Genomic DNA, 24,184 nt, shown 5'->3' on the forward strand with positions numbered 1-24,184 from the left:
AGCCGCAGCCAGAACCGGGTGAGGCTTGTCCCCGTCGTGTCTCCAGCCCAGGGCCGCCGACAGTCGGGTGGCCAGGAGCGGCGCAGCCTCCGGAGGCTCCGCCGGGAGGCGGAGATGGGTGAGGGCGGCCTCCGAAGCCTCCCACCGACCTGGGACGAGCGCCCCGCGGCGCGGCCGCCGTTGCTGCTGCCGCTTCGGGGCCTCCGGCTGCCGGCGGCTCCGCTGATGTCCCAGGCGCGTTGGCGGGCGGCCCGCGGGCTGCGGGAGTGCGGGCGCGGCCGCGAGGGCGGAGTGAGGTGGCCGCCGGCGAGCCTCGGGGGTCGCGGGGTGGGGGAGGGGCGCCTCCGTGGGCGCTCGTGGCCGCGCTTGCGCTCTCCCGGCGGCGACCCGGGATCCGCAAGTTTGGGGCTGAGGACACGGCCCCCTCCCGCACCAGGTCCCCTCCTCGGCCGCCCAGACCCCGGCGCGGCGTCTTCTCACTGCTTATTTGGGAGAGTTTCTAATGGCGGACGAGGAGCAGGCAGGTCTCAGGCTGCGGGCCAACACGGGGGTTTCCGCCCCGCGGTGACGCGAGCTGCGGGCGAGTGGGTTCCTGAGGGACGGCGGCGGCGTCGCACGGGCCGAATCTGGGGATAGGCGTCTCCGCGGGCTCGAGGCCGCGCTCGCCCTCCGCCTCCCGCCTGTGGCTTGCAGGGACTGTGCGGTCGTGCGGTGGTGGCGGGGCCTCGGTGTTTGTGTACCTGGCGCCTCGGTGGCTGTGGGGTTGGGGGGGGCGGATTGTGGAGGAGCGCTGAGGCTTCTTGACTTCTTGTCTCTTTGCTTCCTCTCTTGTGAGCTGGTGTTGCGTCCAGCTTGGCTATAACGAAGTACGCTTTCATCCTTCGTTCTAGGGCCAGGAATCACCTTCAGGACAGTCTGGTGATAGTTCGGTGATAGTAATTAAGGGGGAAAGCGTCCACGGTAAGTAATTTTACCCTGCGTGTCTGTGTAATACAGTTAGCGCACTACTAGAGTGTGCTTCTGTGGAACTTAACCTTTCTCTTACCTTGAAGGCAGAGAGCTAGTTTCTGGAGTGGCCCTTGTCCCCAGAGCCAAGTCAGGGAAATCCCTGGGAAAGCATGGGGAGTGCGTGCTGATATTTACACCACTGGTATGCTCTTAGAGTTCTAAGATATTCCATTTTTAATGCTTTCTTTTTAACATATTTTTGCTTTCTAATGGTTAGAAATAATTTTTTTCCGTACTGTTGAATTAACTAGACTGACTGAATCTTATCGTTATTCTATGGTTGATGGACACAGTACTTTGTGTGTGTGTTTGTCTTATATTTGAGGAAGATTTGTGTTTCTGTATCCTGATAAAACTCAGGCAAGCATCACATCAGGAGATAGTCTTTTTCTTTTAAAAAAGATATAATCTAGTTCTTACCCTAGTCGCCATTCTAAGATGGACCACCAAATTACCAAATTGCTAGTGACAGTCTCCATTATGAAGTTGATGTGTTTTTTTTTCTTGTTTCTAAAAAGTAGGCTAAGTGCCGTTCATTTTGGTACAATTAAATGCTCAGTTCCCTGTCAGCTGTTGCGTTAATGGCTTTAACACCAACCCTTGCCTGAATCAATAATTTTGTAAAGTGTCTCAAAGTGATTAAAAAAAAAACAAAAAACCTCTGATTCTACATTTATTATCTGGGCTTCTGTACAGTCTTAGGTCCTGCCTATTTTGTCCTTTCAGCTGGTCAGTTTTTCACCAGTCATCAAAAAGAAATTTGTGAATACTACTGTTTCTCATAGTAGTATTCCTGCCTTCCCTCTGCTATTGTTGCTTCTTGCCAGACTTGACTTTGCACTTACACTGTTGTGCTTCATGGCACACTTCATTAGTTAAGACAGTTTTTAGGAATGGATATTGTTTTGACTGGGTGATTTTCATAGGATACCTGAAATGATATTTCAGATTATGTGGTAGTTGTGTGAGATGAAGGGATGTGGGCAGGGTTCTAGAGCTATGAGGGACTTTATTAGGGAAAGGGAACTAGTGGGGACTAAAAGATTGGAAGGATAACAAATCGCTGACTCAGTTATTACCACTTAGAAAAGCCATTTTCTCAACAGCAGGTTCCTAGCATAGGTGGGCACAGTGTGAAAAGGACTAGGTTTAGTGCCAGCCAGATTTCATATCTGGTTTATATCTCTGTTCTCCTATTACTTTGGCAAGTGCAAACTAAATAAGAGTCAATAACAGAACCTTTATAAATGCACATCTTATTCAGTTAAATACACTTTTTTATCCACATTTTATAAGTAAATTGTGTCTGTGTTCTCAATTGCTATGAAGATTGTAAAGTGCCTAGCCCATAAGCTATGTGAGACACACACACACATTGTTAACGGTACCTACAATTCTTGTGTTTTTTGTCTTCTGATATTTCCTCAGCTTTATCTTTCAGTCCTTTTACTGAGTTTTCCATTTTTGCTAAGCTTTTTATTTTTAGAAGTTCTTGTTTAATACTAGAAATGTCAATTTTTTATGGTCTTTTGCTTGTCATGTGTCCGGCTAGAGTTCTGATTGTTTTGCGGATTTCGATTTTGTTTTCTTTTTCTTGCACTTTTCTCTTTCTTCTTTTTTTCTTTTAACAATTTTTTCTTTTGCATTATTTTTTATTGGAGCATAGTTGTGTTATATTTACAGCATTGTGTTAGTTTCTGCTGTACAGCAAAATGAATCAGCTATACCTATACATATACATATATTTCCTCTTTTTGTATTTCCTTTCCATTTAGGTCACCTCAGAGCATTGAGTAGAGTTCTCTGAACTATACAGTAGGTTCTCAGTTATCTATTTTATACTCAGTATCAATAGTATATATATGTCAGGACTATTTTTCTTATTAGAGGATTTCTTCGGGTATCTTATAATCCTTGGTTGGTCTGCTCATGGTTAAGAATTGAGAAATAGAAAGTAGCTTGGAAAAATGAGTGGAATGTTTCAGCTTGGAACTTCATTGTAGGATGAATCTTTTTAGGCCAATTAATGGAGAACCTCTGAAGTCATTATCTTTAGGTCTTTGATTTTTGGGGGGTTCCTAATTCCACAGAAAGGAGTTTTTCTGAGAAAGACGTTTTCTGGGTAGGAGTCTGCTGCTTGGAAGATTGAAGTCTGGATGTCAGCTCTCTGGAAATCAGCCAGGAAAGGGGGCATTTCAAATACATGATATTGAAGCATTCACCAATGCCTGGTAAACCTGGAACAAAGATCTTTTGTTCTATCCTCTCCAAAGAATAGAAGTCTAGAACTTGTGCCAGAAAGGGGGAACGCCTGTGATCATCAACATGGAGAAAGGGAAGGGACCTGGAATTTCACATCCTGCTTGTTTTAGCTGTCTGCTTCCTATTCCAGTGTGATATATCAGGAGTTACAGGCTTTGAGCCTTTTGAGGATTCCACAGCTTAAGTCAGAAGTTTCACAGCTTTTTCCTTCACTGTTAGAGTTAGGCTGTCTCAGGCAGAGTTGGTTAACTACTCATCCACCTGCTCTTCAGCTTATCACATTTGTTGCTTTTGTTTCTTCTTTAGTTTTTCCTTTTCTTGTGAGTAGGAACTTTACTGTCATTTATGGGGATTTTAGAAGGGATTGAAGTTAGTTTTGTGTGATCAATCTACCATCTCTTAAGTGCCTGTTACTTAGGTACTTAAGTAGTTCTCCTGCTGTTGTGATTGTTCATTTGATTCTTCCTTTTCCTATCTCTTTACATTTGTGAGTAAAACCTCGAGAATCATCATACACCTTAATTTAGTTTTTGATTTTAAGTGGGAATCCTTGTAGTATATACTAACAGGAAGCTAGCTTTGAAATTGATGTTATTTTTATGTAAATATACAAATATTTTTATATTACAAAAGATCTGTTACAGTATAAGTTCAGAGATGCCATAGAATGTGTTCTAAAACTTATTAAGTGATCAACAAATTTTTGTAGCATGCATCCTTTATGTTTCATAGAGCCTTGAAGGTATAGCTGTGCCTATAGGTAGCCAAAAATGAATCTTTGTAGCAGTGATTAAATATTTGAAAATACTTTCTTGGTGATTTTAATATTTGAAGGCTCATGAGCAGGTTTGTTTACCTTTATCATTATGTGCTAATCTTGTCATATTAGTAACTCACCATTTCTATTTTAGCTACTGTTTTTTGAGTCATTTTAATATGTAAGTTCTACCAAATTGTGCATAAACATAAATGAATATTGACGGCTAGTAAATTATTCAACTTTTTTTAATTGAAGGTGATCTCAGGAAATTAATGATACTGAATTATAACTTAAGAATTCAGCAGACATTTTTGCAGCTTTACAAGGCATATTTAAAAAACTATGACACTGAGCTGCATACTTAAAAATGATTAGCATTTTTTGTTATATATTTTACTGTAATCTTTTGAAAAGATAACTGTAGCAATCTTTAGGAAATAAGAACTAGAATAAAAGTAAACACAGTAGGGCAAAGGACCCTAATTTGTGTCTTTGTTTTAGTGTAAACTCTTATCTTTACCGATAATTAAATACCTTCTTAACTTTGCAAGGTTACTACTACCTACAACCTAGAGATAATTTGCATATAAGAGTCTTGCTTAAAAAAACAAACAAAAAAAAAAGAGTCTTGCTTAGGTTTCAGCCTTTTTAGTTAGGCTGAAATTCTAGTCCAATTTTTTTTTCTCTTGGCTGCACTGTGAGGCTTGTGAGATCTCACTTCCCTGACCAGGGATTGAGCCCTGGGCCACAACAGTGAAAACCTGGAATCCTTAACACTGAGCAACCAGGGAACTCCCTTTAGGTTCCACACTTCTCTGTGTGAATTTTCCTTTAATTTTATATTAATTTTCATTGTATCAAGATGAAAATTAAATAGTTGTAGATTAATAAAATACCACAGAAAGGGAACTTCCCTGGTGGTCCAGGGGATAGGACTTCGCCTTCCAATGTAGGGGGTGAGGGTTCAGTCCCTGTTTAGGGAGCTAAGATCCTGCGTACTTCTTGACCAGATAACCAAAGCAGGAAACAGAAGCAGCATTGTAATAATTTCAATAAAGATTAAAAAAAAAGATAACGCAGGAAGACTAAAATATTTAAGATTAATTAGACACTTGTTGAAATCCTAGGGTAGAGCCAAAGTATTTGCCTGAATACCTTCTCAATAGAGAGAGGTTTATCATTTTTACACTCTTTAATATGGTCTAGGCAGAGACCAGGGACTTGTTTGTCTAGTTACCACAGTAAAAACCTCAGAGTCCTATTTTATCCCCATTTATGGTATGAACAACAGCTTATAGTTTAGAAAAGTAAAACTCAATTAAGTGAGGTAATTTGCTTAGTGCCTTAGATAAACTAACTTTTTCTCTTTTTGGATAATACCATAGAAATATTTAAAACTTTTTTGTAGGCTTATGTTTATAGAATTAAGAAAATGATAGTTAAATTATATAAACAGTGACTTTTAATAGTGGTTAGGGTTAGGTTTTAACTTTTTTACAATCTGAAATTTGGAAATAGGTAAATACTTTATCTTTTTTTTTTTTTTCAGAAATAGATGACTGGAATGAATCCCCTTTTATTGACTGAAAGAATCCCCTTTTATTGTTTTCTTTGGGAAGATTAAGATAGAACTTAACAGCCACCAGAGGGCACCATGGAGTCCGCTATTGCTCTTTCCCAGAAATTGTACTTTTCTGTTTTAGATTTATTCAAATACAGAAAGAACTAACAAGAATTTATGTGTGTGTAAATAACAGTTCTTAAATTTCATGATTTAGTTTAGGCGAGTTATTGCCTCTTTCCTTTGAAAATCAGCCACATTATAAGCTTATTGGATGTGTGTTAACTCTGATCCTAATTTTCTTATTTCCTTTATAACCCTTTTTAACTGGTTCCTTAGATTTGTTATTTATCTTTGAAGTAGAGTTACATGAGTGTTAATTTTATTTCATCTTAATAAAATAAGGACTTAAGAAATTGTATGCAATAATTGCATATAATGTGGTGTCTATGAAATAGATTAGAGAATCAGATTTCTTGGGTTTGACTCCTGATTCCACCCTTTCCAGCAATGGAGACTTGGGCAAGCCACGCAGATTACTTACTATCTTCTGAGTCTTAGTTTCCTGATCAGTAAAATGAGACAAAGAATAGTCCCAACCTCACTTGTTTAAGCTTTTACTGAATTACTATATTTAATGATATAGCACCCATTAAGAATAAACATTATCTATTGTATGACTAAATACTATCACTTAAAATTAGTTGGGAAAATTTTAGAGTGGAATATTTCAGTATATTTCAGTAAGAAGTGTTTAAAATTGAATGATGACTGCTGAATGAGTTCTGTTAATTATTCAGCACCCCTACAGATCCCACCTCTTTCACTGTCTTGAGCTTCTAAGAAAACTGAACCCAGCATTTGTAAACTTACCTCAGCTTTCCATCTGTTGTTTCTACATACCTATAATGCTCCAGTTATAATTGGACAAACCCTTGAACAACATGGGTTTGAACTGCCCAGATCCACTTAATACATACATTTTTTTCAGTAAATACTGTAGTATTGCAGGATCCAGGGTTGGTTGAATCTGTGGATGTGGACCCTCGGATACAGAGGGCCAGCTGTAGGACTTGAGCCTCTGTGGATATCCTGGGACCAACCCCCTGCGGGTACTGAGGGACAGCCATACACTTAACTTTTCCCTCTTTTGAGAGAAAGGTGATTTCTTGTTCATGATTAGCTTCATTACCACCTGTGCTGTGCATATCCTCATCCTCCTCTTGTCTCAACTGCTTTGAGAGCTTTGCTTCATTGGATCTTTCACTTCTTCAAATTCTTCCAGTTATTTGGATCTGGATCCTTTCCTTTGTCATTCTTTAGTGCATATAGGTACACAGAAGTGTTTGTTAAATAAAACAAGGCTGAGAATTTGGGGCCTAAAGTTAGAGCCCTGAGTGGAAATGCCATTTGGGCTTGCCCAGATGTTTCCTGATCTATAAAATGAATTAAACTATATGTACCTCATGGGTTTTTTCAGAATTTTACATAGACCTGTAATGTAGTATCTGGCAATTTGTGGACAATGACAAAAAAAGTTTCAGAATAATTTAATTACATAGTTATGTTGGAAGCAGAGAATTTGAAAAACAATGATGAAACGCAGTTTGGACAATATAATAATTTTAGTAGATAAAGGTATATCTGGTATAATAATTGTATTTGGACCCTGGGTTATTGGTAATTGATGGAATTATTTTGTACTATTTTCTATTTCAGTGAAAAACTTATTAATAGATAAAATCACATAAAAGAATTTAATATTTCACTATGCTGTTTAATTGCAATAAAATGTAATAATCATAATTTACTTGAACTTTTTTTTCTTTTCTCTGTGTTACAGGTTCTTTGACATGGATGAATGTTCAGCAGGAAGATTAGACTTGACTGAACAGACTCCTATCTTATTAGGGAGTAAAGCCATGGCAGCTAGTCTCATGGATGTAGGAGACTCATTTGGTGACGCAGCTAGTCCTTTAGTTAATAGATCTAGAAACTCATCGGTGGAAGGTGATGATGGTGATGATGATGATGTTGTGTTTATTGAATCTATACAACCTCCTTCAATTTCTGCTCCAGTAATAGCTGATCAAAGACATTTTGTATTTCCTGCATCAAGAAATAAAAAGCTTCTAGGACATTATTCTGTAATTCTTCCTTCCTCAAGATATTTGGCTTCTCAGAAGGGAAATATAAGTGAGACAATTGTTATTGATGATGAAGAGGACATGGAAACAAATGGAAGGGAAAAGACAGTTTCTCCCAGTTTTATTGAATGGGGATTTCCTGGAACTAAAAACAGAACCAAAGATTTGGATTTCTCCACTTCCAGTCTTTCAAGAAGTAAGGTAAATGCAGGAATGGGTAATGGTGTTATCACTACAGAATCGACTCTGAAATTCATATTACTAATGTTACAACTTTAGAAGCAGGTTTTAAGCTCTGAATGATGGGCGAGATATGAACTTAAATGATTACAAATATAACATCACTATAGAATTCCAACTTGGGAGATGTCGCTAAAGGACTTCAGTCAAGTAATTTTGGTGTTAATATGCAAACATACACCCCGTCTTTAACTTCACAGACCAAGACTGCAGTAGGACCTTTTAATCCTGGTAGAATGAATGTGGCAGGAGGTGAATTTCAGAATGGAGGATTTACAACTCATCATAGTCCTGGTAAGCAGTGAGTGATACTAAATACTTTCCTTTCACCCTAAATTTGTAAGCTGTTGGCTTTTACTCTTAGTACCTATATCCAGTTTTTTTATTCTATATGTGAAATATTTTTTGTTAACTTTCATATTAAGATAGAATTTTTGACTTAGTAAAACTGCAATTTACCCAAGTGTTTTGTATCTTAAGTTTTAACTGAAAACTCCCATAATTCTTACCTCCATCTTTGTTTACCATCTTTATTTTAATGTAAAATTCTTAGGATAAAAAGATGGGTAGTAAACTAAAGGATTAAAGTAATATTACATAAGAATTAAATTTTATTTAATTTGTAGTTACATAACTTGATCTTTCAATTTTTACTTTTCAATTGTTTACTCTTGGACTGTTCGTCTCTGATTTTTGTTTTAAATTAGCACTTTATTAGTTTCTTCATTTTAAATTTGGAAAACTTTTTAAATAACTTCCTTAATTTATATATCATGCTCGCTTGCTTAGTAGCTCAGTCATGTCTGACTCTTTGTGACCCCATGAACTGTAGCCCACCAGGCTCCTTTGTCCATGGAATTTTTTAGCCAAGAATGCTTTGAAGTGAAGTGAAAGTCGCTCATTCGTGTCTGACTCTTTTGCAACCCCGTGGACTATACAGTCCATGGAATTCTCCAGGCTACAGTACTGAAGTGGGTAGCTTTTCCCTTCTCCAGGGAATCTTCCCAACCCAGGGATCAAATCCAGGTCTCCTGCATTGTGGGCGGATTCTTTACCAGCTGAGCCACAAGGGAAGCCCCAGAATACTGGAGTGAGTAGCCTATCCCTTCTCCAGGGGATCTTCTGGACCCAGGAATTGAACCAGGGTCTCCTGCATTGCAGGCGGATTCTTGACCAACTGAGCTATCAGGAAAGCCCTAATTTATATATCATTGAACTTTTAAAAATAGATTTGCAAAATATAAATTTGTTCATTCATGTTTGTCATCTATTTATTACCATGTACATCTTTTATTTATTGGTTGAATGAAACATGAGAAATAATATAAAAAACATGATCTCTGTTGAATGATGTGTTAAGCTTAAAAACAGTTGAAGATGTTGAACACTTGAAATAATGTTCATTGAAAAATCATTCTTTTGGATCTGTTCACTCTTCTTTTAAAAAATTTTTATTTCTAATACAATTGATTTGTTTCTTTCACTTATTTCTTATTTTGTAATTGTTTCCTAAATTTTAGATGTATATTTGTGGAAACATGGATTCAATCTTATGTACATGTAAACTCTTAAGTGAAGTTAAAATCAGAAGCCTTGCCATGTATATCTTTTATACTTCAACCTTGACCCATTTTTCACTTTCTGGAGTAATTTGAAGGTGTATATTTAATGGTAAAGTGGATCAGTAACATGCTTTTCAATTTAAAAGAATAGCACATAAACTTGATACTTAACTATAAAGGAGCATACTGTGGTTAGATGTGATACTGTCACTCCACTCAGATAGTGGACATAATTGAGACTAGCAAAAGTTGTTTAGATTACTCTTAGATGTATTTTTGTTCTTGTCATCCTTTTATCTCATTAGTTCAAAACTGTGTATTACTATGATATTTTCTCATGACATGAAATATCAGTGATTTAAAAATATAACAGAAAAACAAGCATTAAAGGACTCACTTGACATTCATTCGTATATATGAAGAAGTTCTTAGCTACATTTGAACTATTTTGTGTGTGCTGAGGCAATTCCTTTCTGTTATCTATGAAGTTTGAAAGAATTTACAGTGTTCTTGGGTTCTCTGAAGTTCTACTTTGGGGGACAGAAGTTACAGATTATATCTTTTTAAATAATACCACTTGGTCCAGAATTCTTAAAAGAGTGTCTGCCAAGTTGTCAGGTGAAGAGTCATGGTGAAGATGTGCCAAGCTTTCTGAAAGGTGGAGTCAGTCACTTTTCGAAAGGAATGCCTTGTTGCTGCTTTTTTCTTTGTTTAAATGGAATATAGCATCTTGAAAGCTGTCTAATTTTACTATTAACCCCACATTTTGTCTTTGCCTGCTGTCTGCTTTGGTAAAACTAATGAATTTTATCAGAAGACATTCAGAATAAGATGGCGGCAATTATATTACTGTTGTAATTGTTATTATTCAGAGTCAAAGCTCCCTCAAAGTGTCTTACTTTAATTGCTGTGTACTTCCCACTTCTGCAAAATGAATGTTTTGCAGCACAGGAAAAAAAAAAAGCAAGATGAGAATTTCTGGAGTTGAGTTATATTTAAATATATGGGTTCAGATTTTATCCTATAAAATTATGGCTCTGCATAAATTACAGATAAGACTTTAACAGCTTATGAAAATAGGATTGTGTCCATTAGAATGGACTTTGTGTTATTTAATTTTTTCATTAACCTTTATTTAGGGTATGCTGTATTACACTGAAAGTTCTTCGGTCATCATGTATCTATGTAAATGGAAAAATCTCATCCAAGAGAATACCTGGAAATTGTTCTTGGCATCTGTGTTGTATCTTTGTTGGATTATAAACATTTCTGACCTGGATACTGATTCTAGGAAGTTCTGCTTCTGATAATAATAGATTTTAAACTAACAATTGATAGGTAACTCCTGTCCCTCCTACAGAGAATAATGTGGGGAGACAAAATGTATAAAATGTCAGAAGCGTTATAGAGCTACCAATACACTGGTCGTCATATCTGAGACGACCCTATCTTCCTGGGGTTGCTCTTCTATAATGCAAGTGTGGTCAGTTCTGGAAACAGTCACTGAGAGTTAAGGGGGACTTTTAGCAGTCTCATGGGGGCCTGCAAGGAAGGACACTGGTTTGAAAACAAACAACAACAAAAACCATTGACCTGTGGATTGGGAATGTGAACATAATCCAGAGTCTCAATGTTTTCCCCAGTTTTTCATATAGAAATAGTAGTCAGGGATATGAGGAGGCAGGCCATCTAACAACACAAGAGAAAAAAGCAGATACTAGAAGTGAGTCCATGAGGGGTGTGATAATAGGATTATCAGTCTACGTTTTAACTGTAGGTTAACTGTAGGAACTGAAGAGAGTGTGGATGAACTAGAAGGTTTATCAGAATATTATCCAGACTGAGTCAGAACCAGAAAGGGGGAAATGCAGAAAAGAATGTAAGAGACTTAGGATACTTGATGAAAAAGACATGTAATTAATGTCCCAGGAAGAGGAAGAAAGAAATGAGGCAGGAGAGGTGTAACTGAAGATTTTCTAAAGTGGAGAAGAAACATTAACCTTTGAATTCGAGAATCTTTACATATACCGAACAGGATAAATACCCAGGAAACCATTAAAAGACATGTATAGAAATCATGGTCAAAAATTGGAAGACAGTCCTCCCCTTATACATTGTAGCTTCCTCCCCTGAGTAGCAAAGATTGCTCCTGTGTCCTGCCCACTCTGTGTCATACACAGTGAAGTGTCGCTCCAGACCTTGCTTATCAGGTTCCCCTACCCAGTAAACTGTTGATGTCCCCTCGGCCCAAAATATTGGAAGCAGTCCAAATGTCCATCAGAAATAGAGTGATAAATAGTATCAACCCCATAATGGAATACTCAACAGTGGGAACACATGAACAGCTATCTTCCGTGTGTGTGAAACTCAAGGTACAGATTACATGATTACATATGTAAAGTTCAAAATAAGACAACTACTCTGATGTCAGGACAGGTATGGCTTGTGGGAAAGAAGGGAAGTGATTGAGTTGAAAAGACATGGGGACCTTTCTGTGTGTTTATCTGGGTGTTGGTCATAAAAGTATAGGTGTGTGCATGCTCAGTCATGGCTGACTCTTTGTGACCCCGTGGACTGTAGCCCACCAGGCTCCTCTGTCCAGTGGATTCTCTAGGTAAGAATACTGGAGATCCCCTTCTCTAGGGGATCTTCCTGACCCAGGGATTGGACCTGCATCTCCTGTGGCACCTGCATTGGCAGGTAGATTCCTTTATTGAGCTCTGCACTTAAGATTTACAAGCTTCATGTGTATGTGTTGCTCTTTAACAACTGAAAGACCCCGCTGAGACACTGAAGTAACTTCACTCATAGACCAACACTTAAGAAATGCTAAGATGTTATTCTTTAGGAAGTAGAGTTTGGATGTGGGAAGAAAGAATACCTAAAACTCAAATAGTGTGTCTGGCATGTACTGGACTCAGGCAAACCACCTCTGCCTTCTAAGTCTTGGTTTTCCTTTCGTGTAAGGAGGGGTTTGCATTAGTCTACTGGGCCCCTTCTCTTAAATTTTCTCTGGGGACAGAGCGTGGAAAAATGTGATTGAGGCTTCATTTATTTAACCTGGAGACGCTAATATAATAAATAAAATAGGAATTTGATGGAAGAAGAAACTTTGAGGGACTTTCCTGGTGGTCCAGTGGTTAAGAATCCACCTGCCAGTGCAGAGGACATGAGTTCAGTCCCTGGTTTGGAAGATCCCATATGTCACGGGGCTGCCCGTGGGCCATGACTCCCGAGCCTGTGTTGTAGATCCAGTGAGCTACAACTACTGAAGCCCTTGGACCCTAGAGCCCTGCTCAGCAACAAGAGATGCTACTGCAATGAGAAGCCCATGCACAACAACAGAATCCCAGTGCAGACAAAGCTAAATAACACTAAAATAAACTTGGAAATTAGGATAAATTAAATGGTTGCAGTATGAACAAAGAAAACATTTGCTTTATTTATGTATGCGTCAAAGCTAAAGTGAAAAAAAATTACAGAACCTGTTTTCTTAGCAGTAGAAGTTTCACTTTTCATAATTACATATAACTGTGTCCCCTTTAAGTGTGGGAAAGTATACAAATTTATAAGCCCAAAGAATCCCTTTGCGGTTCTGTGGTTGGGACTCCATGCTTTCACACCGAGGATATGGGTTTGGTCCCTGGTCAAGGAACTAGGATCCTACAAGCCACCTGGCATAGCTAAAAATAAAAAGCCCAATATTTTTCTTATTTCTTCCATAGTAATGGTAATGGGAAATCTTGCGGTGCTTTGCATTTATTTCTGTTATTAAATCTTTGTTATCCACATGATCTACAGAGAAGTTGATCCCAGCATGCATCCTGTATTTTATAGATGAACATGTAATTTTTGTTTTCTAAAGAGATAGTTCAGAAGTAGGCAGGTGAAGCAATAAGTTTATGGGCATTTTATCAGGGGAACTCTCTGGCAGCCCAGTAGTTAGAACTTCCAATGAGGACCCAGGTTCAATCCCTGGTCAGGGAAATAAGATCCTATAAGATGTGTTTTACAGCCAAAAAGAAATCTAAAAATCTTTATTGGAATATACTTCATGTTTGCCAGCATATCTTTCTGTGGAGTGAAAGAATTTCTTTGGTTACTTGTTCTGTTTTTGCCTATTAAGATAAAATGTCAAAAAGGACAAAATTAGAAGCAGCACATGGGAATTTAGAAGTGAAAATAGAGTTGTTAGTATTGCTAGTATTCTGAAAGTTGTTTTTAGCTGTAATAAGTGAAGGGGCCATAGGCCTTTTGCTAATGACAAAAATATTTTTGAAGAGCAATTACAAAATAATTCAGTACTCTTGGGCCATTTTTCTCATCTCACTCTTGGGCTTTCTCTCAAAGCTTCATCATTACCCTGGAGTGAATTAGAAATGCAGATCTCAGGCCCCTCACTTGACCTACTAGTTTAGAATCTCTGTTTAAACAAGATTCCCAAATGATCGTATGTGTGTTAAGGCACTGTAACCCATACATAACCTGTACCATTTTGAGGAAAACAGCAGAGTCCCTGTGCAAAGGTAGGAGAGCTGGGTCTCCTGCCCAAACCACCTCACTGATGCCTGGAAATAGTCTACAATAACTGTGGACAGAGTTGCTTTAAAATGCTATGTCTAAATTACATGCATTTTGAAGTATTATGGAGGGAAGTGTACTAATATCTACAAGTTATTTGAACTACATAACAAGATAGATTATTTAGAGGGATGAATAAATAGAAAGGTGTCATGAAGCAAAAACAGTAAAATAGTATAGCATCTACATGGTGGATGTGTGGGTGTTCACAGTAAAATTCTTTAAGCTTCTCTATATGCTTTAAATTTTTCATAATGTTAGGGGGAAGCTGTTATCCAAATGGATATCATATACTAGATTTTTGGAGAAGGAAATGGCAACCCACTCCAGTACTCTTGCCTGGAAAATCCTGTGGACGGAGGAGCCTGGTAGGATATAGTCCATGGGGTCCCGAAGAGTCGGGCACAACTGAGTGGCTTCACTTGCACTTTTCACTTTCATGCATTGGAGAAGGAAATGGCAACCCACTCTAGTGTTCTTGCTTGGAGAATCCCAGGGATGGGGGAGCCTGGTGGACTGCCATCTGTGGGGTCGCACAGTAGCAGCATACTAGATTTTAGTCTATATTTGCACATTTCTTTATAATGTATTAATACTTTCTTAGAAAATAAAAAGTGCCTTAGGAAATGCCCTGTGTACAAAACTGACGCTTTAATATATGCATTGTCTCATTCGGTGTTTTATTTTTTTCCTGCTGTGTGGCTTGTGGGATGTTAGTTCCCCAACCAGGGATTGAACCTAGGCCCTTGGCACCTAAAGCATCAACTCCTAACCACTGGGCCATTAGGGAAATCCCTCTCATTTAGATTTCATAACACTGATAGGTTGGGTGTTATTGCAGTTTGTGGCTGAGAAAACCAAGGCTCAGTTTAAATTACTTGCAAAATCTATAGCGCAGAGGGTTGGTCTTAGAGATGCTGGCTACTCAGTGTACTATTCCAGGACCACCATTTCTGTTGCTGGCACAGTAGAGCTTTATTCACTTAGAATATGAAGTGGATTGTTCTACTGGGTTGTAAAACAAGCCTGCCTCAATACTCTGTTAAACTTGTGCAAAATGAAAATTTTTAAGTATTTTTCTGATGTGAGTTTTTAACTGTTTTGTGACTTTCTTGTGTGTTTTATTTTTAAGATTCTTGGATCTCCCAGTCAGCATCCTTTCCCCGTAATCAGAAACAGCCAGGGGTGGATTCTTTATCACCAGTGGCCTCGCTTCCTAAACAGATTTTCCAGCCTTCTGCCCAACAGCAACCCACTAAAGCAGCTAAAATCACTTGTGCAAACTGCAAAAAACCTTTACAGAAGGGACAGACAGCTTATCAGCGAAAAGGATCAGCTCACCTCTTCTGTTCTACCACCTGCCTTTCTTCCTTCTCTCATAAGCGTACTCCAAAGAAACGCAATGTGACATGTAAAAAGTAAGCTGTACCCTTCAACACGCCTCCACACGATTGGACACTGGTAGTATGAATGTGTGTTCTGAATGTCCTTAACAGAGTTGCAAAGATCAATGGGTAGAATTGATGCACAGGTGTCTTCAGCTTTACAGAACTTGAGTTATCTTAGTGTACATCAGAGCTGTGGGTCATTTGTACTGTACTTACTCTTGGCAGGAAAATGGAGTTTAGGTACAGAGATAAATGGACCCTCTCTTTTCCACTGCCTTTGCCTCACCCTTTCCCCCACTCTCTATACCTTATTTCTACCTGGTTGCTTGTCCCCTTTTTGTATGCTTCTAGAAGTCATAAGAACCTGTGGCAAGGTTCTAAAGGTCATAACCTGTGATGAAAAAAATTGCTTTAATTCATTTATGATTATTTATTTGTTTGGCTGCGCTGGGTCTTAAGTTGCGGTACTTGGGATCTTCAGTCTTCATTGTGGCATGTAAGATCTTTAGCTGTGGCATGTGAGATCTAGTTCCCTGACCAGGAATCGAACCCAGGGCCCCTGCATTGGGAGCACAGAGTCTTAGCCACTGGACTACCATGAGTCTCAACAAAATATTTTTATTTCTGAATCTCTTCCCATATTATTTAGGAACTCTTAGCAGTGAAACCAAAATGTGGATTTTTCTGGATCTAAAAATTATAGTTGATTCCTAGGATTAAATCATGAGAAAATGAAAAATGTCAGTTGTTATTCATATATTTGACTTCTATTAAAATGCAATATTCTGGGGAGTTCCCTGGTGACTTCTGTGGCCTGGCTTTAGTCCCTGGTCAGGGTGCTGAGGGAGCTGATATTCTGAAAGCCACACAGCATGACCAAAAAGAAATGTTCTTAAATTGTGTCTGTCCTTTGCATTTCAGAGATGCACCTACTAAAAAAGCTACTGTTGTTCCTCAAGGGGAGTCAAGTGAACCCTTCCCAAAATGTTGTAGTACGTCTAGTTTGTCTCCCTATGAAGACAACCAGAATCTTCGAAAAAGAGTTCTGAACAAATCAAGATGTACAATCTGTAATAAACTAACAGAGGTCTGGAGTTTTATTTAAGTTACTGTCTAGATTAACAAGGATAATTTTAACTTTTAGGTGCTATTATATGTTCTGCCATTTACCTAATAGATGTGTCCTGAATCCCCTCAGTGAAGTTGAAGGGAAGAATAGGCATATGTTAGAGTTGTCTCTTAACAAATGTCCCCTTCCCATAGAATGTGGAGTAAATATCTGCTTGTGTGGAATTGAATGCAGTCATAAAGAAAGCAGTGGTTTCATGGTGGATTTTGTTCTTATTAGCAACACTAATAGAATGTAGGTTCAGGACATGAAGGACACAACCAGTCCTAGAAGAACACATAGAATAAGTGGAGTGGAAGTGTGTAGGTCACCCCACATTTCCTAGGTGGCACTGCCATCTTCCCAGGCATTCAGGGAGTGTTCACTTGGCTGAATTTAGTCTGGGTTACGAGGGAGCCATGCAAATTCTGGACAGGATTTTATCTCAGCTACTCAGAGCTGAGCAGAACAAGAACTTAATGTCCTTACAGACACCACCCTGAAAGTGGGTGATACTGGTGCCCACTGGCCACCCCCACCCCTGTTTTCTAGGGCAGTGAAGTTTATAATACCTACAAATACCCCATCCATTTGTGTTTTTTTGGTTTGTTTTAAGCATTCATATTTTCATTTATTTATTTATTCATTTATTTTTATTAGTTGGAGGCTAATTACTTCACAACATTGCAGTGGGTTTTGTCATACACTGACATGAATCAGCCATGGAGTCACATGTATTCCCCATTCCGATCCCCCCTTCCACCTCCCTCTCCACCTGACTCCTCTGGGTCTTCCCAGTGCACCAGGCCCGAGCACTTGACTCATGCATCCCACCTGGGCTGGTGATCTGTTTCACCATAGATAATATACATGCTGTTCTCTCAAAACATCCCACCCTTGCCTTCTCCCACAGAGTTCAAAAGTCTATTCTGTACTTCTGTGTCTCTTTTTCTGTTTTGCATATAGGGTTATCATTACCATCTTTCTAAATTCCATGTATATGTGTTAGTATGCTGTAATGTTCTTTATCTTTCTGGCTTCACTCTGTATAATGGGCTCCAGTTTCATCCATCTCATTAGAACTGATTCAAATGAATTCTTTTTAACGGCTGAGTAATATTCCATGGTGTATATGTACCACAGCTTCCTTATCCATTCATCTGCTGATGGGCATCTAGGTTGCTTCCATGTCCTGGCTATTATAAACAGTGCTGCGATGAACATTGGGGTGCACGTGTCTCTTTCAGATCTGGTTTCCTCAGTGTGTATGCCCAGAAGTGGTATTGCTGGGTCATGTGGCAGTTCTGTTTCCAGTTTTTTAAGAAATCTCCACATTGTTCTCCATAGTGGCCGTACTGGTTTGCATTCCCACCAACAGTGTAAGAGGGTTCCCTTTTCTCCACACCCTCTCCAGCATTTATTGCTTGTAGACTTTTGGATAGCAGCCATCCTGACTGGCGTGTATTGGTACCTTATTGTGGTTTTGATTTGCATTTCTCTGATGATGAGTGATGTTGAGCATCTTTTCATATGTTTGTTAGCCATCTGTATGTCTTCTTTGGAGAAATGTCTGTTTAGTTCTTTGGCCCATTTTTTGATTGGGTCATTTATTTTTCTGGAATTGAGCTTCAGGAGTTGCTTGTATATTTTTGAGATTAATCCTTTGTTGCTTCATTTGCTATTGTTTTCTCCCAATCTGAGGGCTGTCTTTTCACCTTGCTTATAGTTTCCTTTGTTGTGCAAAAGCTTTTAAGTTTCATTAGGTCCCATTTGTTTATTTTTGCTTTTATTTCCAATATTCTGGGAGGTGGGTCATAGAGGATCCTGTTGTGATTCATGTCGGAGAGTGTTTTGCCTATGTTTTGCTCTAGGAGTTTTATAGTTTCTGGTCTTATATTTAGATCTTTAATCCATTTTGAGTTTATTTTTGTGTATGGTGTTAGAAAGTGTTCTAGTTTCATTCTTTTACAAGTGGTTGACCAGTTTTCCCAGCACCACTTGTTAAAGAGGTTGTCTTTTTTCCATTGTATATCCTTGCCTCCTTTGTCAAAGATAAGGTGTCCATAGGTTTGTGGATTTATCTCTGGGCTTTCTATTCTGTTCCATTGATCTATATTTCTGTCTTTGTGCCAGTACCATACTGTCTTGATGACTGTGACTTTGTAGTAGAGTCTGAAGTCAGGCAGGTTGATTCCTCCAGTTCCATTCTTCTTTCTCAAGATTACTTTGGCTATTCGAGGTTTTTTGTATTTCCATACAAATTGTGAAATTATTTGTTCTAGTTCTGTGAAAAATACCGTTGGTAGCTTGATAGGGATTGCATTGAATCTATAGATTGCTTTGGGTAGAATAGCCATTTTGACAATATTGATTCTTCCAATCCATGAACACAGTATGTTTCTCCATCTGTTTGTGTCCTCTTTAATTTCTTTGATCAGTGTTTTATAGTTTTCTATGTATAGGTCTTTTGTTTCTTTAGGTAGATATACTCCTAAGTATTTTATTCTTTTTGTTGCAATGGTGAATGGTATTGTTTCCTTAATTTCTCTTTCTGTTTTCTCATCCATTTGTTTTTAATCAAGTCATATCAAAACCTGCAATCTAATTCATTTTCTGTTATTCTTAAATATCTGATTTTATTGCTTTTTATTCTATGAATCTTATTTTTTCTTTTTACAAGAAATCAAAGATAAAAATGAAAGGGTAGTAAAATGTGCTTTTTAATGTCTTTTACCTGAGTATTTCTTCCACTGAGAAATTACTGGAGATTCTTTGTTGGAAAAAAAAATACATATATCAGGTATGATGCTAATCTGGTTGATTTATTTAATAAATTGGTTTTTCTTCTAGATTCGGCATGAAGTCAGCGTTAACAATGTGACACACAAACTGTGCAGTAACCAGTGCTTTAACAAGTACAGGCTGGCCAATGGTCTAGTGATGAACTGCTGTGAGCAGTGCGGCGAGTACTTGCCCGGCAAAGGAGCTGGGAACAATGTCCTGGTCGTTGAAGGTCAGCAGATGCGATTTTGCTGCCAAAGTTGTGTTAACGAGTATAAACAGGTAATTCTCTTAATGAGTCTTAAATGATCAAGCTTGTAGTAACTTCTTCCTGTTAACTTACATTAAGCAGATTTTTCTTAGAATCCCATTTAATTCCTTTGTCAATCTTTCATTGAGTATTACTCTCAAATGAGTATTGAAATTGATTGATGTAAGTAAGCTCGCTTTAAGACTTGACATTTTGCAGACATTACAAGGAGTAATTTTCTCCTGTACCATTTTGCGTCCCCACTAGTTCCAATTACTCTGTATTCTCAACAGTATTTGGTGTTGTCTGTTTTGATTTAATCTATTCTAGTGGATAAGAAATGACTATCTCATTGTGGTTTTAATTTCCTGATAACTGCTATTCCTTTTTTATTATGCGTATATCTTCTTTTGTAAAGTATCCAAGTCTTAGCTCAGTTTTCTTTTTTAGTTCACTTTTTTTAATGGGTTGTCTTTTCTGTTATTGAGTTAGAGGAATTCTTTATATATTCAGGATACATTTCTTTTGTAAAATAAATGTATTTGGAAGATTTTTCTACCAGACAGTGTTTTTGTCTTTTCTCAGTGTTTTTGAAAAGCTCAGGTTTTAAATTTTGATAAAGTCCAATTTACTGTTTGCTTTTCTGATTAATACTTTTTGTCTCTTGTTTAGGGTGTCTTTGCCTACCGAGGTTATGAAGATATTTACCTATCTTGTCTTCTTGTTAGGTTTAGATTTTATATCTATGATCCATCTCAAGTTAATTTTGTGTGGGAGGGCTTTCCTGGTGATCCTGTGGTTAAGATTCTGCCTTCCAATGCAGGGAACACAGGTTCAATCCCTGGTCAGGGAACTAGATCCCACATGCTGTAGCTAAGAGCCTGGCATCAGTGAGTGGGGGCCAGAGATGCAGACAGTCCTGCAATGGGCCAGACAAGCCCTCACAGCAAAGAATGACCTGGCCAATGTATCATTGGTGCCAAAGTTGAAAAAGGATGAGAAGGGAGCTGGAGGGTGTGTGTGTGTGGTAAGCACAGTGGCAGAGAGAACTAAACTTGCATCCTCCTCATTGAGAAGTTGATAGCAACACCTAAAACTGGGAGGAAAAATTAGTAAATAGTGATACAAACATGTTATTTTGATACTTGGAAATAAACATGGAAAGAATCATCTAAAAATGTTCAAAGTAGTTAACTTCTGGGAAAGGAGGTGTTTTAATTAATTCAGTTATTTCTTTTAATTAGTCAGATGTAACTAGTTGATTCTCTTTACTAAATGTTTATTAACTTTCAATTAAATAAAACCTTCGAAAGATACTGAAGTTCAGAGAAGGTCTTCCCCAGAGTCACACAGCTAGATTCGACCTCATGTATCATACCTTAGGTAATGTGAGGAACTAAGATCCTGCAAGAAAATATGTATATGTACATGCTCTGTTGGTTCTGATGCCAACATTTAATTATACATAAGCCTTGAGTTCCCTGATGATCTACACTGGATTCAATTTAATGATCCCCAGGAAGAGGAGTCTTAGATGTGGGGAAATTGTGACAACTTGACTACCTAATCATTACCAAGACACTCAAGAGGGAAAGAAATAAGACCAAGGCTTGAGTTTGGTTGTGTAAAAAAATAACATTAGCAATAGTCCTTGGCATTCTGTCTCTTCTTAAATATGCTCTTTTGGTATCATCTTACCAGTCCCATAGTCTCAACTAAAATGTATTTTGATGACTTCCAGAATATATCTGGAATATATATTCAGTTTCACACCAATATGTCTGTCTAATTTCCATTTGAATGTTCCACAAATATTTGGAACTCTGTCCACAGCTGACACTCCAAGCCTGCTTTCCTTCTTTGTTTCCCAAATCAGTAAATAACCTCCCATCCAGTCAGGTGTTTAAGCAGAAACTTTATGTTATTCCTTACTCCTCTGTCTTAGCCCCCAGGGCCACTCATTTCCCAGCTAACCTGAATTCTACTTCCTAACCCACTCCTGGCTCTGCCCTGTGCCCACCACTGTAGTCCTAGACCTGACCACTGTCCCTTCTTGCCAGAATTGGCTCCACAGCCTCCTGGCTGTCTCTGTTCCTTGGTCTCCCTGGGCACTGGAGACCAGAGTGCAGTCAGGGTGGTCTTCCAGGGCACACACCACATCATGTCACTCCTGCTCTGCCTCGGTGCTGCCTCTACATGCAGGACTGCCTCAGAGCAGCGCTCTTGGTTCTTGAGCTCCATTGTTTACTGTGGTCAGGTTGTACCCTGTACTATAATACTACAGCTAGCAAATGCCCTTCACAGTGCATACATTTCTTATTTTGACTTTCTTTTGTGTGTGTGTGTGCATTGTTATTTTATTGACTCCAGAATAGCTAATTTTAATTTTTATTAGATGGAATCATATACTATATGGTACCTTGTGACTGAATTTCACATATAGTGTTTTCAGGGTTCATACAAGTTGTAGCATGTATCTTTACCACACCTAATTTTATTTATTTTATTTTATTTTTTTCATTTATTTTTATTAGTTGGAGGCTAATTACTTTACAATATTGTAGTGGGTTTTGTCATACATTGACATGAATCAGCCATGGATTTACATGTATTCCCCATCCCGATCCCCCCTCCCCACACCTAATTTTATTGCCAAATAATATTTCAATGTATGGATAATACCACATTGTTATTTCTATTTTCTTGGCTCTTATGAATAATGCTGCTCTGATCATTTTGTACAAGTCTTCATGTGGACATGTATTTTCATTTTCGAATTGCCACTCTTTGAAAGTGGCATAGGGTTACTATGTTGACCATATGTGTCACCATAGGGTGACATAGGGTGTCTTATAGAGTGACTGTTAATTTTGAGGAATTGCCATCCATTTTACATTGCCACCAGTGCCTTAGAAAGGTTCCAGTTTTTCAACATCTCTGCTAACACTTGTTATTATCACTCCTTTTATTGTAGGCATCCTGGTGGGTGTGTAGTGATTTGAGGTGGTATTGAATTGTATTTCTTTTATGATTAATGATAAGCATATTTTCATATGCTTATTGGGCATTTGTATATACATTAACTTTTTTCAGTGTTAATAATGTAAGGAAAAATTATAATCTATTTTTCCTCAGATGATGGAAACAAACTTAAAAAAAGTATTAGCATCAGAAAACAGAAAAAGGAATGCTGTTGGAGAAGAAAATGAAAGAGAATTATATGGATCATTGAATATACTTCTGGAAAAAATAGAAGAAATATCAGAAATAAAGGAAAAGACTTCAGAACTACAGGTTTCAGCAGAATGTAGCCCAGACACATCAGTGGTCCAACAGAATGTGAATTTACCAGGCATAGCTGATAAACTTCAAGAGCAACTGGGAGAGAAACCATCAGAAGACTCTGTTATTTCAGTTGTGCTTTCTGCAGATCCAGGTACATGGCCCCGAATTTTGAGTATTAAACAGAGGAACACTCTAGTTGAAAATGATCCACCTCAAGTAAGAAATTTTAACTTCCCAAAAGACAGTACAGGGAGGAAGTTTTCAGAAACTTACTATACAAGAATTCTTGCAAATGGTGAGAAAACCACTAGATCCTGGTTACTTTATTCGACTTCGAAAGATTCTGTGTTTTGTCTGTATTGCAAACTCTTTGGAGAGGGAAAAAATCAACTGAAGAATGAGAATGGGTGCAGAGATTGGCAGCATTTATCACATATTCTTAGCAAACACGAGGAGAGTGAAATGCACATCAACAATAGCGTTAAATATTCAAAATTAAAATCTGATTTGAAAACAAGTAAAATTGTTGAAGCTTCAGAACACAGATTACAGGAGAGCGAGGGGAAGGATGGTATGAAGCTGTTGTACACCTTAGACCTGATCTGACATGACATGAAGAGGTCGAATACTTACTCAGAGCTGTACCCTGATAGTCTGTCCTTTGTGCTGAGGCTCCCAGACTGAGTGCTTCCTCCGCTCATTAGTAATGAGTATCATAGCAAGTTAACCTGTAAAGATGGTTTCTGCTCCAGGTTCTTGTGATTAATGTCCATTCCAGAGAAGGCAATTGTTGATCTTTTCAGTCTTTCAGTTCACATCTTTTAAAATGGGCATTTCAGGACTGACTTTTGACCGGTGTGATCAATATTTTGTTCTGATTATCTTGAAAGAGGGAGAAAAAGGCTTGAATTTATCAATACCAGTTGAACAAGATACATATGTGAATACGTATTGTTATTTAGAAGTAGAATGGGATCTGAAGCTGCAGCTTTTTGCTAGTAAACCAAATACTTGTGGTTTATTTCATTTGAGCAAAATGTTATTATTTGAACAAAGCAGCATCATTTGTTATGTTAAATGAATTAAGGTGGTTAATTTGTGTTTTATTGGTTTTGTTTTAATTTAATTTATAAATATTGTAGCTTTTGTTGTCATCTGAAAACTATAAGCATACAGAATATACCTATTTTTATGTTGTTACAAATATAAAATATATTGTTGGTATAAATATTAAAATAAAAATATATTAAG

The 24,184-nt window shown here is 38.2% G+C and overlaps 1 protein-coding gene across 6 annotated transcripts; it reads left to right on the plus strand.

Annotated features, from left to right (window-relative positions):
- On the plus strand, positions 1-24,174 carry ZMYM5 (zinc finger MYM-type containing 5). Of its 6 annotated transcripts, none has more exons than XM_065901876.1 (8): positions 1-18; positions 891-960; positions 7,435-7,939; positions 8,179-8,272; positions 15,254-15,539; positions 16,431-16,596; positions 19,468-19,680; positions 22,784-24,174. In XM_065901876.1, the coding sequence occupies exons 3-8, from the start codon at positions 7,445-7,447 to the stop codon at positions 23,537-23,539; spliced, it is 2,010 nt and encodes a 669-aa protein (XP_065757948.1). In that variant the 5' UTR covers positions 1-18; positions 891-960; positions 7,435-7,444; the 3' UTR covers positions 23,540-24,174. The 6 variants fall into 6 exon arrangements, with proteins under 6 accessions (XP_065757948.1, XP_065757951.1, XP_065757952.1 ...); XM_065901874.1 differs by having other exon boundaries at positions 3-234; XM_065901878.1 differs by lacking the exon at positions 1-18 and adding an exon at positions 101-118.
- The last annotated feature ends 10 nt before the right edge of the window (positions 24,175-24,184 follow it).

Source organism: Muntiacus reevesi, chromosome 11, assembly GCF_963930625.1.
Source record: "Muntiacus reevesi chromosome 11, mMunRee1.1, whole genome shotgun sequence".
In the NCBI taxonomy this organism is placed as follows: Eukaryota; Metazoa; Chordata; class Mammalia; order Artiodactyla; family Cervidae; genus Muntiacus; species Muntiacus reevesi.